Below are 15,248 nucleotides of genomic sequence, written 5' to 3'. Positions count from 1 at the left end.
ATTGATCTCTTTCCTCTCATGTTTTACTAGAAGACGAACCAAGCCAAACCTTCAAAGTTTTGTTTGGAAGTCTACTGAGCTAAATATCCAAGTTCATCACTTACTAGTTCTGCTTTCCACATAACTATGAAACACAATTCTGCCAGGCTCTCTGCTATTATATAACAAGTATCTCCTTCCCTCCTGTTTTCTCTGACATGACCCTTACTTTTCAGTCCTTGCCAGAAGCATCTTTAGCATTCATGTCTACCAGCATTCTCTCTGTGATGGTTCAGCTATTCTCTAAGCTACTACAGGTTTTTGATCATTCCCCTCATTTTTTTTGAACCCGCACAGCAACGCCTTTAATATCCATGTTTTTACAAGCCTTCTGTTGATGACAATTTAGGTGTTCTCTAAGACAAAATGGGTTTTCTCTGCCACGTCACCTCCTTCTGATCCCTCACTGGCAGTATCTTTAAGAGGCAGTCTAGTCCTATTCTACCATGCTCCTCAAAATCCTCCCATCCTCTACCCACTGCATACTTCCAAAGCAACTTCCACATTTGGGTATTTGTTACGGCAGTATCCCACTTCCTGGTACCAACATCTGTATTAGCTTTCCAGGGCTGCTGAGACAAATCACCACAAACTTAATAGCTTAAAACAACACAAATTTGTTCTCTTACGGTTCCGCATGTCAAAAGTTCACAACTCAAGGAGCTAGCTGGCAGGGGTGGTTCCTTCTGGAGATCCTAGAGAAGAATCCATTTCCTGTTTTTCAGCCAGCTCCATCCCCTGGGCTCAGGGCTGCATCCCTTCAGCCTCTGCTCCCATCATCCCGAGTCCTTCTCTGACTCTGGCCCTCCTGCTTTTCTCTTACAAGGACCATAACGACTAAATTGGGTCCTCCTGGATAACCCAGGATATCTCCCCCATCTCAGGATCCTTAAGTTAATCACCTCTATAAAATCTCTTTGCTGTGAAAGGTCACCTATTCACAGGCTGTAAAAATGAGAATGGGGACAATTTGAGGGGGATTTATCTGCCTACTGCAGCCATGTTCGTTGTTAACTGAGTTCTGTTTAAAACATTTAACCTATATTTTCAATTACATAGTGTTGAGCACTGTCCCCATTGACTGCGCAGCTTACTAAACTACCATTTCTGTCATTTCCACAGTTCAAATGCTGGCTCTTTTAAAAGTTTCAGCAAGAAGAAATTCAGCAATAAAATAAGACTAGATATTGAATCACAATTCCTAAAGTGGTTAGTATCTGAATAATTCTTTGACTCATAATTATTGTTTGGAGCATTTGGACCCCTCTGACAAAACCACAACTATTTTGCAGTTGAAACATACCTAAAGAATCATCTCAATTTCAAGGATGATGAAAATGGGATGTAGGGAGGTTAAATGACTTACCCAATGACTTAAACTCGAATGCAGAGGAGGGTAGCACACACTGATATTAAAACTATCTAATGACTGACTGTATAGAAATCTGTTCTAAGAGCAAGCATACAGAAAGAAAGCTGCTGCGTTTACATGAAAAGAATTTCTTAATCTCAGGTTAAAGTAGACTTTTATTTACAACCTGAGCTCCTTAAGTGTTGAGGCAAACACTAATAAAGTAGTGTTCTAAATAGCTAGACAAATTCAGATAAGATTCATGAATAGAGATATACTTGCCTAGAATGCTGCACATGATGGTTATCAAGCCAAATAACAGGGGTTCTGCTGTTGTTGGTCTAATGACTAGATTGGGAAAAAATTCTGAAAGTCCACAGGCCCTACAAGTAAAATAGTTTCTGGTTTCCCTGGATACAAGGCAATTAATTCAGTGCTTTAATGGAAACCTGAGATAAACTTCTGGTAATAAATGTGTGTGGAATGAGAGTGCTTTTAAGCAAATTGGTTTATCGTCACTTCATTTTTTTAAAAAGCACCTAAATTAAATTATACCGTGCCCAATGCTGACTATTTCTTTCAAAAAGAAAAAGAAAGAAACAGAACCACTTGAATACTTTTAAAATGTTACTTCTATTAAAATATTAGCTTTAGGTAAGCATAAGTAATATAAACATAAAGTGGAAATTAAGCTAACAAGGACTTTATTTATTTATTTTTTTAGTGAAAGGATTTCAAGCAGACCAGTAAGAATTACTATTGACATGTGAATAGGCCTTTCAATAAATAAAGGGAAAATACTCACATTACCATAAATAACCAGAAATTTTAATATGAAGGGAAGAAATATGTTCATTTCAACCTATAGAACAAACTAAAGACTCAAAAACTATAACTTTGGGTTGACATTAGAAGAAGGTGGCACAAGAGGTTCCCTGGTCTCTCCCCTTTGAGTTACAACAAGTGGAACAGCTATAACTCAACAAAGGATTTCCCGCTCAACACATGAACATGGCAGAGACATCTGTGCATCGAAACAGCTGAATGTGGGCGAGTCAGAGAGAACAGGGAAAGAGGGAAGGGGCAGGAGCAGAGATGGGTGCATAGGTTCTAAACTTATGAACCTTGAGAGTTCAGACACTTGTCCCAAGAAGACAAACAAATGAGCAACAGATACATGAAAAGATGCTCAACCTCACTAGCCATTAGGGAAATGCAAATCAAAACCACAGTGAGATACCACCTCACACCTGTTGGAGTGACTGCTATCAACAAGACAAGTAGTAATAACACGTACAGGAGAGACTGCGGAGCAGAAAGAACCTTCCTTCAGTGCTGGTGGGAATGTAAACTGGCACAGCCACCATGGAAAACAGTACAGAGGTTCCTCAAAAAATTAAGAACAGAGTTACCATATGATACCCTCTTCTGGGTATCTACCCAGATAATTTGAAAACATTTAGTCAACAAAAATACATGTACCCTTCATAGGTTCCAAACATAGCAGGGGCCAGGGACTAGGGGCACGTGGTTCCCTGAGGGGTCTTCTGGCCCAGTTTTCAGGGAATAAAGTTTTGTTGACAACTCAAACCCCTATGTTCATTGCAGTATTATTCACGGGGGCCAAGACACGGAAACAACCAAAGTGTCTTTCAATAGATGACTGGATAAAGAAGATGGGGTCCACATATACAATGGAGTAGTACATAGCCATAAAAAAGAGGAAATACTGTTATTTGTGAAAACATGGAGAGATCTTGAGACTCTCATGCTAAGCAACATAAGTGAGACAGAAAAAATCAAGAACCAGATGACTTCACTTACATGTGAGATAGAAAGCTGAAAGCAACAAATGAATAAACAAATAAACAAACACAAACACGTAGACACAGACAACAGTGTGGTGATGACCAAAGGGAAGGGGGTAGGAGGGAAGTGAGTAAAAGGTAAAGGGGGTCAAATATATGGTGATGAAGGGGATTTGATTTTGGGGGTGAACACAGAATGCAATATACTGATGATAATTATACAATTGTACATTTTCAACTTATCTTTTTATTAACCAATGTTATCTTCAATACATTTAAAACTATGGCCTTATATATGTGTGTATGTGTGTATGTGTTGGGTATATTGTTGTGCCAATAAAGATATTTTAGTCTTATTGAGTTAATAATGTTTATAACAGCTGGCAAAATTTCTCATACCTTTTTTTATATCAAATCTGAAAGTGAGTAAAGAATAGAACATAGTTCTGGTGTTTGAGGCTCTTTCCTCTACAGGACATTTAAACAATGGAATACTACTTGATCATAAAGAGGAAAAAAATTTACCTTAGCAACAGCCTGGATGAACTTGGAGAACAATTATGCTAAGTGAAATAAGCAAGTCAGGGAAAGTACCACACGATTTCATTCATATGTGGAATCTAATGAACAAACTGAAAAAACAAGCAAAAGAGGAACAGACTTATAGATGGAGAGCAGATGACAGCTATCAGGGAGCAGGTGTTAAGGGGCGAAGGGAAAAAGGACTCATGGTCAACAGTGTGTTGGTTGCAGGGGGAAGAGGGATATAAGGGGTTAAATGGTAATGAAAAAAATACAATAAAATTTTTGTTTAAAAAAGAAAAGAGCATAGCTCTGATGTTTGAGGTTCTTTCCTCTGCACAGAGTACAAATGTCTAGGGAAAAGGTTAAAAATCTCATCAGCAATTTGAGATGTGTCAAAATATCAAAATTATCATGGCTATGAAAATAGACATTGCTAATAAAAACAGCTTTATTCTTTGTATTAATAGAAATAATAATTCTAATAAAATAGAGAGTAGAGAAGACCACTGCTAGCCCCCCTGCTACAGAGCCGTGGGGAACAGCACACTCAGCGAGGTATGGTAAGGAAGGTGTGGAGGGGTCCCTGGGAGCTGTCCTGATAAAAGAGAGCTGTGGGCAGCCCACCTCTGCTACTGTAGCACACAGCCAAAAGCGGCCCTGCAGAGGGCATGTCTAATGCCCCCATAAGGAAAATGCAGCCATGCTTGTACAAAGGGGAGTACATAGTACATGCTCAAATATGCACGGATGTCTGAGAGCGACTCCATGCAGGTCAGCAGAAGAGAAGTGACTGATGTGTACAGCCATGTCCAAACGGTAACAGTGGGCACCATCCATACCAGCCCCTACCTCATACTACCTGATGTCATGCCACTGGCCACCCAGGAGAGAGGTAACAAGCCCACACAGATCTGAGAGCTAATGAGGCTGCTTCCCTTGACATTTGTCAAGGCATCCATCCATAACAACAAAAATAACAGCTCCACCTGAAGCTTGCCACTGGCCACTCTTTTTACCTTCAACTGTGTCCCCGTTCACACATGAGATCTTTTCACTCACTGGGAATACCTCGTTTACACGTTAAAACCACCAGTGGAGGTTTATAGCAGTACCCGTGCCATTCTGGCTGATGATGCACTGGACATACTTTGAGAAAGAACACAGCCCAGAGGTAAGCCTTTGCAGAATCTCTGAAGGGCCAGGGTGCTTTGCGAGACCAGCTGAAGTTCCTGCAGAGTTTTTGGTACTGAGGCTCATTTGAAAATGCATTGTATTTGGAACTGTTCAAGGCCGAATGAGCCTCGGTTTGGAGGCCATGCCACATTGGAGAGGTTCCTAATGCTTTTCCAAAGTGTTCCCCAAGGCCGTATTTCAGAGATTTCTTAGCTCTCAGCAACTCTTAATTTCATAGTCGACATTGTATTGCCACTGCCACGTCCTCACCATCCAATCTATTCTTGAGCGTACATGACTCCAAGCAGGCAGGCTGACATGCTGTGGGATGTTGCGTCTCTCCAGGACTGCCATGCACTGACTGTTGTGTGCATCAGTGGCAGTGTGGTGTGGTGTGTGCAGGTGCACAATTGGTCAGTAGCTAGAAAATATTAAAATGCATCCACTTTACCAGCAGCAATAGTAACACAAGTGTATTTTTAGAGTGTGTGAGGATATTCCCTGGTGGATTATAATAGTGCTCTCTCTGGCACTGGCAGGGTTCGAGCAAAGCTGGAACGATCCTTGTGCTCTTTGTGGAGACACTGGAGAGGGGATTCCTGCATCAAATGGGAGGGTGGACTTGTGACTTCAGAACTCTTATTATAAGCCCTTGTTTGAGCTGTAGGAATAGAAGGGAGCAGACCTTCCTGTTCTCACTTTATTTCACTTCTTTGTCTTCTTCCTAGGCAAATGCCTTTCATTTCTATGGAAGAGATCAAGGTCAAGTCGACACCAGGAATCTTCACATGAACCGTTAAGTGTTTGGGACCACCTAGAGTGGTTATGCTGGGGAGGAATGAATTCAACGCATGCCTCCCACATAATGTGGCACTCAAGACTTCCCACTCTTCAGTCCAAAAGCCTGTAGTGCCTGAGGAGAGGGCAAGACTGGTAGCAGGAGCAGGCGTTACAAGAGGCAGTCGGCAGACTCCGAAGAGAACCACAGCACTAACAGGAGCGGCCTTCGGGGATCTGGAAGAAGAGCAGCCAACCTGGGTGCTTTCAACTCTTCTTGTCTTCAGAGGATACTCCCAGCACATGGGTAGGAGCTGCTGGCCTCTTCCCTGGGGGTAGCGTGATTATGGTGGCTGCAGGGGCAGAGACGACTGTCAAGAACTTTGGGTTCTGAACTATCTTTTTTTAAATTTTATTTATTTATTTTTAGAGAGGGAAGGGAGGGAGAAAGAGAGAGAGAGAGAGAAACATCAATGTGCGGTTGCTGGGGCCCATGGCCTGCAACCCAGGCATGTGGCCTGACTGGGAATCGAACCTGCGATGCTTTGGTTCACAGCCCGCGCTCAATCCACTGAGCTACGCCAGCCAGGAGTGGGTTCTGAACTATCTTAACTTGATATTTATAATCAAATAACAGATGATGATAAAAATGCTAAAGACTGCTTCCTCTCAAAGGTCCTCACTCATTTGTGATCTATATCTATTAGCCAAAGAAAACTCTAAAAATCCCAAAATACATGCCCAGGGACAGAAGCAACCAAGAGGAAGCAGGATGATGTAAATGAAGCCAGGAAAGCAACACGACAAATATATTTTTTACTATTTTAACATTATGGCCTCGAATAGATCACCTGTTTCCTTTTTTAAATGGTTACTTTGAGAATTAGACACGATACGTGCGAAATATCTGGCACATAATAGGCACTGTGGAAATGTTAGTGATTACCATTGTCAGGGGCGTTGAAAAGCAAATTTGAGTTTAATTATACTTTTTGGAAAGGCCTTCATTCCTCCAGTCTCTTCATTCTTGAATTCTCCTCTAATTCTTTGCCCAACTTAAATCTTACTAAACTGCTTTGAAATTAAACTAAAGTTCTCAACACATTCTATTAAATTTCTTGATGTTACTTAGAATTCTAAAATTTCATGGATCTTAAAGGAATTGCTTCCTGTAAAAACTTCAATAATCCAGTCACAGTGGAAGTATAAAATGCCATATAAAAACTAGAAAAACATAAAAAGTTAGATAAAACCTGAATATAAGACCAATTCAGTATCTAGGCAAAAACTGAAAATGAAGTCTTAGAAGTATAAGACAATTGCAAGTAAAAAATATATTTAAGAGTCTAGAAGCACCATGTCTGGCCGCAAAGGTGGCATGAGGAAGCCCAAGGAGCAGGCCAAGGAGACAGACGAGGAAGATACGGCATTCAAGCAGAAGCAAAAAGAGGAGCAGAAGAAACTTAAGGAGCGAAAAGGGAAGGCCAGGGGGAAGGGCCCCCTGGCCATGGGTGGAATGAAGAAATCTGGCAAAAAGTGAGCTGTTCTCAGGACTGAGGAACTGGTGATCCTTCATTCCATTCCTGTTTTAACATCTGGATTCCCTGTCATAACATCATCACTCGCCACCTATAGCTGGGATGAAGAGTCATCTGGGAGCCTGTTGTACATTTAAGAAAAAAACTTTTGTAAAAAATAATCATAACAACAGCATGCAGGGGCTCATCTTCCGAGCTCTTCTCACTCTGCCATTTCAACCTCGGCTGTGAGCTCAGAGTGGACCCAGCCCAGAACCCTGTCAAAGTGTGTTCTTCAGCCTCTGCTCCATCCATAATTCTGTACCACCTGGAATTAAACCAACTCGTTTGAAAAAAAGAAAAAAGAGTCTGGAAGTGATACACCACATAGTTCTCCAACCCAGAACCAGAGAGCATGGGTAACTGGGCTCCCATGACATCCGGATTTCCATAACCCTCATGCTTGTGTAGCTTAGCACTGGGCTTTGCATATAGAAGACATTTCACACATGTTTGCTGGGTCCAATTCAGTTAAGAGTTATGAATGTAAAATAAATATAATTTATTCCAATCCAGCAAACCTGAGTATGTAGACATTTGCATAGCACTACACTAACTCCACTCATCCCGACGTCTCCTATACCACACTATAAGGCAGTGGCATTTCATGAGGCCCAATACGCACCATGCTTATGGCCTTAATGATTATCAACGACCTCACAAAGTATTTCAGATCTGAAAAAATGACTTCAAAATAAAAGTTTCTTAAAATTGCATAAATAACAAAATCAGATGTCTAGAATATCCTGAGTGCAAAGCTGTTGATAGTTATAGGATAAATCTACATTTGATATCATACCTCCTGGGGTCATAACAAATGTATTATACCATATTAATGGCATTAACCATTAATTAATTCTATTGTAAAATACAAAAGTATTTTTATAATTTTGCACCATCACACATTAAACAATTTTATTATAACTATATATACATACATATATATAAACATATATAAACGTTAAAAGAAAATCCACCGACAAATTGATCATTAGTAAAAGAAGACTAGATGAGAACATTGGTCGAGCATCCGAAACTTGTTTGTTAGATTAAATACAGTAAAAATATTTAAAAAGATACTGCGTCTCAAGTAAATGTATACATCTAAGGCATTAACAATTAAAATCCCAACAAGGATTCTTTTTAAATTTGACATAGTAATTAGAAATATAAACTTTTTAAAGCAAACAGTCATGTCAGCTAACAGTTTTAATGTAATAATGATTTCTTCCATCACATAATATATAAAAATACCATAACTGAGTCATGTGGTTTTAAAAGTAGGAGAGTGGAAATGAGAGATTCCGAAGAAAACACAAACCAAAGTGGGTGGAGTGTAATGGGGAATGTGTCAAATGCAAAGTCATAGAAAAACTAGGTATCAACAAGTAAAAAACAAAGAAAGAGCCACATTTGGAATTTGTTGAAAGGAATTCTAGGTGAGATGAATTAAAGAAAAAAAACTTAGAAGTTTAACGAATTTTATAGTTTAAAAAACTACACATACACACATACAAATTGAGAGAAAAAACACTGCGTGCTGGGAAACATTTTGTAGCAAATATAACTACTTAAATATTAATACACAGCAATGATTGAAGCAATACCAGTCATCACAGAAATATGACCAAAGATTTTTACACCAGAAGCAACTTGCTACCAATCTTACTACCAAGTCTAATAAAATAAAATAAATTAAAATCAAAATTAACTGTTAGTAAAGTGGTGAAGAACCAAATATAGTCATATATTATTGACGGGTTACAGCCCTAAGACTTTGCAAGGATTCTATTTTTAAAAATATAAAATACAAACAAGTTAATTTTATGAAACAAAAAAATATACACATAAAGGCATTCAATTATCGGTAAGCTTTTAAGCAGATAAGAGTCTGTTACTAAAATAAAACCTAAGTTTCTTAATTTCCTTTTTCCTAGACCCTTAAAGATCTGAGGTGAAACTCTATATGCACAAACCATAAGTGAAGAAATGAAATCCCAGAATACATACATTTGTTCACTGCTTTATTCAACTACTACTCAATTCTGACAACATACCAGGAACTACGCTGGCATTACGCCATGGATGAGGAGCAGTACAGGGTTTCTGCCTTTACGGAACTCAGAGTCAAGTACATATTGATACCAACTGTGTGATGGTCAGCATAAACCATCCTGAAGTCCTATAAACAGTTCATGTGAAGGTGAAGAGATCTTTAAGTACTACATGCTGATTTGATTATTCTATTTAGCTCTCCACAATAAACTAATATTGGAATGAGAGTACACATCATCAAATTGTCCATAACATAGACATGAAAAATATGGTGCTTACTTGGACACAGTTGCTTCATATTTGTTAAAAAACAGAAAATAACATTTTTGAAATATAACACTATTCCCAACAATCACTGTGAATTATTTCCTGTCCTGGACTATTTTACCACCCACGCTTTATAGAGGTACACATACATACCTTTGCCATTGCACTGTTTTTTAAAATTATTATTAGGTGTTTTTTTCATTTCTGTGTAGAAATATTTTCATTGTAGTTTCTAATATCCTAACTCTGTTTGGCTTATTTTACTTACTTCTGAAACTCCCCTAAGAGCTTGTGGCCCACAGCATACAACAGGAATATGAAAGTGAGACAACAGAATTAAAATTGACTTAGTAGCAAATTGGTTGCAAAATTATAGTTAAGGCTTCAGTGTTCATCTCTCATTGTTGGATTGTACTGAATAATGCCACACATTATTCTACAATGTTCCATTGTGCTAAGAAAAAAAAATCAGTATGCTCTTGAAGAATCCTAACATATTTCTCTGTAAATCATTTATTACTATTATTTTAATAAAATCATGATTTGATTTCAAAATAGCATTTTTTAAAAATGAACTCTTTCTGAACCATAAAATTAAAATCGCATAAGCAACTCAAGTTTTCTGGAACTGGCATCATGACCAAAATAAAACAACCACATAAAATTATGTAAAGTATGTGTTTGCATATGCATATATGGAGAGCAAGTTACATAAATATATTACTGACCTTAACTGAAGAAAAACTACAGAGTGAAGGAGAGACTAATTGGATTCCCAGAGGGGAAAGGGGATTTGCTTCAAAACACAGGCAGCCATGTTCCCGTGGTAGTGCACCTGAAGGAAAGCAAACCGTTACCTGCGCCAGAATGGGGAAGCCGAGGTTCCTGCATCCGTTACAGGGGGTCAGCGCTTCCCAGAGTCCCGAGGGCCCACAGCTGTTTTCATCGTCATCCTCTTCTTCCACTTCTCCTGGTGACAAATTTATTGTAGATGAAGTTCTCTGAAATTAAATTTATATTATACCAATATATTATATCCATGTTATTTAGATATCTGAACATGAATTAAATTTAAGTTTCTATGGTGTATTTCAGCAAGCAAGTTAGCTTAACTCTAGCCACAGTTTCGTGGCTGTAGCCATGTATGCATGCCATTAACCAGAAAACACATGTAATTCCATTTTTGAGTTGAAAGTGAAAAAACTGAGTGAGAAAGACTGATAAGGTACAAAATTTATATCAAAGATTAGGACATGAAAATGACCCAAGGAACAGATGAACAGCAACAAATGAGAAAAGTCTTATGATTTCTAAATGCAAATCAGAGGAACACAATGCAAATACTTTTTTGAAATTAGTAAAAAGCCCATCTTTTCACACTATCACCAAAAAGTAGCCTCCTTTTTGGAAAAAATGATTCATAAAATTTTATATTATACATATAAGGAGGGGTGATACTTTTATCACAGGACTTGCCTTTTGAACATGGTTTAACCATAAGGACAAGGACAAAGGAGAGTGATTAAAAGCAGATGAGCAATATCAAGACAAGTTTTGGACAATAAAAAACAGAGGCGTAGATGTTACCTGATTTAGCAAATTTGAGAAAACGGAAAATGAAGTGTCTACATAAGGAAAGAATAAGAGGCAGGCCTGTTCATGACTCAGCATCCTCAAAGGGGCTTATCAGTTGGAGAGACTCGCTGCCCCTGAAGGTAAAGGCGCAGATGGGGCTAAAACAGGAGGGACCCTGCATTTCAGAGACTGTCACACTTCCTAGAGCACAGGTGGCAAACACAGGGCCTGCGGGCCAAATCCGGCCCTCCACCTTGTTTTATCTGGCCCTTCACCTAGCCAGCAGCAGTGCAAAGCTCTCACTTAACTATTGAGGAGTAGTTACATGGATATAGTCCTAAAATTACATTCCACCCTTTGAAGGCAACCTCAAGGCTAATGTGGCCCCCAGTGAAAATGAGTTTGACACCTGTGTCCTAAACCGTCTCCTTCTCACCCAGCTGAGAGACTAAACCTGACAAGAAATTGGAGGTTTACTTTCTGGTGAGGTTGAAGGAGAGGGATTATGAATTCTAAGAAGCCTTGCACAGGGAGCAGAGGGGTATCTCTAAAAACAGAGGAACTCAGTGAATATCTGTGTGAGACATGAAGGTTTCCTCCCCACCCCAGTGCCTACCCATATTTGCCTGAGAGAATATGGCAGCTAGGGTTATATCCCTGCAGATAGGAAAGTAGACTAGACTCCTCTCTACAAAACCTAACCTGATATGAAAAAAGATCTATAAATACCTAGGAAAATTGTGGGGTTCTATGCCTTAACACCTACTATGAAGCCCACATCTCAACAAACTCCACCCACATGAACAGTTTCTAATTTTTTTAGTTAAATTTGAACAAGACCCCAAAAATCACCACATATCTAAAGGAAGCCTATAGCACAGACAAAAATATACAGGAAAAAAAGCTATAAATAATAGCCTCAGAGAAAGAGAAGATATTTGTATCCCTGAAATAAGAACAGAGTGCTACAAAACAAATGCATACAATCCAATAGACCAGTTGGAAAATAAGCATGAGGAAATTTCCCGGAAGATAGAACCAAAGATGAAAAGAAGTTAAAAGTAGAGGATCAAACTAAGAGTTTCATATAACATTGGTAGGACATTATGAAAGAAATACTGCAAAAAATTTGCCAGAACTAGAGAAAAATTCCAAATTCAAAGAGCCTGCTGAAAACTCAGCTGGGTAAATCTTTTTTTTTTTTTTAGGGAAAAAAAAAGAAAGCAAGCTTGTCTAAAAATCTTTAGAATGTAATGTTCAGCACAATACTGATAGATCATGACTACTGAAGTTAGTGAAGATATTTTATATATTGAATTGTACTTCCCCAAAAAGTCATTGCTTTTAAAACTAGAATATAAAACTTTATAAAACTATTCTTGGCATTCACATCTTGAATTTCCCTTTATAACTTTTCAATAACTGAGAAATTATGAAATTAAATAGTCTCCCAATCAGTTACTGTCTATAAGATACAACAATAATAATAGCTACAACCTTTTGAACACTATTATTATTCATTATTTTAATTCATACAATCGCCTCTTGAGACAAATACCAAACTAAGACACAGAGAAAGAGGTGACGTAAAACCCAAGTTCACAGAGCTAAGATGTGGCAGAAGAAGGATTCCTACCCAAACTGCCTGGCTCAAGAGCTTTCCCCCTTAGCCATTGGGTTACATGGGCTCTCATCCAGCACAATAACCTGTCAGAGGCAGTATACTCAACAACCAAGCTGATGCAATTGCAGTTTAAATTGAAGAAGCACATTTGTTAATATAGTTCTACTGTCTGATGGTACTCCAAAAGCATTTTGTTATCTGTGACAGCCAGTGAAAACTTCTGTAGTTTGGTATACCGCAGCCCATACTTGCTGAAGTACACATTTCTCAAATCAGTAATAAAAGGTGATTATCACTGGGATTTTTGATCCTGCAGATCAGCTGGGTGAAAAAATTGGGGGAAGTGTAAAACTTTAATATAGCAAGATCAAATATAATAGGCTCAAAGCTGTCTACACAAATGAATGGAATGATCAGCTAGGCATCTGGTCCACCACCTCCTGATCCGTTGTTGGGGGGACCGTCGAGGTTGAGAGGGCGTGGCATTACAGACCACTGCGTTCTTGGTGAGGAACTGTCCACATTTCACAGGTTAGTCAGCTCTTCTCTTCCTCTAGCTCTTTCTCCTTCCCAAAGAGAAATGCTATGTCTCTTCCCTGTTCGTAAATCTCCAATTATGTCACATAATCTTATTAATACTCTGCTTCCTTACCCACAAAGTATGCATACAAGCAATTACTATTCAATAGGGCTGTGTGAGGATAGAATTAATTGCTTGATAGTGATGGACACATAAAAAAGAATAAATATTGCTATTTTAATTATTATTATCTTTATCCTAAAAGAGGAGTGTATATTTACATAGTGCACACACACACAAGCATGGCTTACTTATCCTTGGTAATTGTAAGTTATCCGAAAGCTAACACTGACTCACACTTGTACATTTTACAATGTGTTGTGCATAATGGAGTTTAATGATTGTTGAATGAATTATTAAATGAATTTCAAACTATCATTCTCATTTGACAACCTAGAAAATTTTACAAATATTAAGAGGTATATATAATAGCATCACAAATCTCATTTTGTTATTTTATGTTAGCCATTACCAATAGCATTAGCAGAAATAACAAATTTTTCAGTGGTTTAGTACTGCCCCCTAAAGATAGTATGTAAATTAGCTGTTTAAAACCATAATTTTCCATTTCACTGCTTTACAATTAAAGATGCCTGAGAAAGATTTTATCAAATTAAACAAAATCTTCAATTATATATGGGAAAGAAGCCTCATGAAAATAAAAAGTTGCTAGTTTCCTTTACTTTTTTAATCCTCACTCAGGGATATGTTGATTGATTTTAGAGAGAGAGGAATGGGGAGGGAGAGAGAGACAGACAGAGAGAAGCATCAATATGACAGAGAAATACCAGTCAGTCCCCTCCCATACAAGCAGGCTGGGGATGGGTCCCACAATGCAGGCATGTGGCCTGACCGGGACTCAAACCCACAACCTTCCGGTATATGGGATGATGCTCCAACCAACTGAGCAACCCAGCCAGGGAAGCTGAAGCACTTTTGCAGTGGCCCACTATGTAGCTGAGGAAGTTCCTTCTATTCTGTCTACCTAGAATTAATATCATGAGTAGAAGCTTTTCCTACAATTATTTATACGATAGTTTTACTTCTTTATTCTACTAATATGGTGAATTACATTTAATTGCTTTTCAGTTGTTAAAATAACCTTGCCTTTCTGGCATATATACCACTTGGTTTTTATGTATAATATTTTAATGCATTGCAGGTCTTGGTTTATTACTATTTTGTTAAGGATTTTTGATACTGTGTTCATGAGTGGTATGATGTATAGTTTATATGCATGTAAAATATCTTTAATACTACAGTTATGCTGATGTCTTGTAATAACTTGGAAACAACCCTCACTCTTTACTTCAAAAAGAGTCTTCAACAGTAAACCATCGGGGCTTGAAGTTCCCTTGTGGGGAAGATTTTCATTAATATAAAATGAATTAATCACCTCTTAAATTAACTTACTTAAAACTATGTTGTTTATAGCCACTATTCCAAACAAATTCATTAAAAAGTTTTAATTATCTATTGATCAACAACTGCTGTCTAGAAGACTAAACTGGAGGGTGTGGGAAAGGAATGATAAACATGTCATGAACTCTGAACTCAAGGTAGGAAGAGTTGTGTAGATAAGTAATTAGACAGTAAAACTAGGCCAAAGTTATGAGCATTAACAGAGATGCAGAATTTAGGTGTTAGGAAAACATGAAAAAAGGATCAATTACTTCCAACTGAGGTTTGAAGAGGAGAGAATTCAGAGAAGCACCTGCATTTAAGCAACAGCACCTCGTGAGAAAAAAGTTCTGAGGGAAAGCGGGGCGTGAGAACAAGGTGGAGGGATCACGCAATCGCAGCCGTGTGGCTGTGCTCACCGAGCACGGCAAATTGGGGCCAGGAAGGCACTGTGAAATGAGAGGGAAAAAATTAAATCAGGGAGCTACTGTGGAAA

General features: G+C 38.4%; 3 protein-coding genes across 8 annotated transcripts in view; 2 read left to right on the top strand and 1 right to left on the bottom strand.

Annotated features, from left to right (window-relative positions):
* GARIN6 (golgi associated RAB2 interactor family member 6) overlaps positions 1–4,875 on the top strand; it is a 41,169-nt gene extending 36,294 nt beyond the window's left edge. The window contains 4 exon segments of the mRNA XM_045826354.1: positions 4,362–4,454; positions 4,456–4,690; positions 4,693–4,765; positions 4,767–4,875. Coding sequence (XP_045682310.1) covers positions 4,362–4,454; positions 4,456–4,690; positions 4,693–4,765; positions 4,767–4,875 — 510 coding nt within the window.
* ANKS1B (ankyrin repeat and sterile alpha motif domain containing 1B) overlaps positions 1–15,248 on the bottom strand; it is an 830,913-nt gene that overhangs the window by 619,699 nt on the left and 195,966 nt on the right. For all 6 annotated transcript variants that reach the window (XM_045826440.1, XM_045826441.1, XM_045826442.1 and 3 more), the window contains exon 9: positions 10,430–10,573. In XM_045826440.1, coding sequence (XP_045682396.1) covers positions 10,430–10,573 — 144 coding nt within the window. The remainder of the gene's footprint in view (positions 1–10,429; positions 10,574–15,248) is intronic.
* Positions 7,031–7,213, top strand: LOC123810620 (translation machinery-associated protein 7-like). Its single transcript, XM_045826452.1, has one exon. The coding sequence runs from the start codon at positions 7,031–7,033 to the stop codon at positions 7,211–7,213; it is 183 nt and encodes a 60-aa protein (XP_045682408.1).

This window comes from Phyllostomus hastatus, unplaced genomic scaffold, assembly GCF_019186645.2.
Source record: "Phyllostomus hastatus isolate PE091 unplaced genomic scaffold, TTU_PhHast_1.1 phas_scaffold_755, whole genome shotgun sequence".
NCBI classification, from domain to species: Eukaryota; Metazoa; Chordata; class Mammalia; order Chiroptera; family Phyllostomidae; genus Phyllostomus; species Phyllostomus hastatus.
The sequence above is the reverse complement of the archived record's forward strand: the minus strand, read 5'-3'. Positions and strand labels throughout refer to the sequence as shown.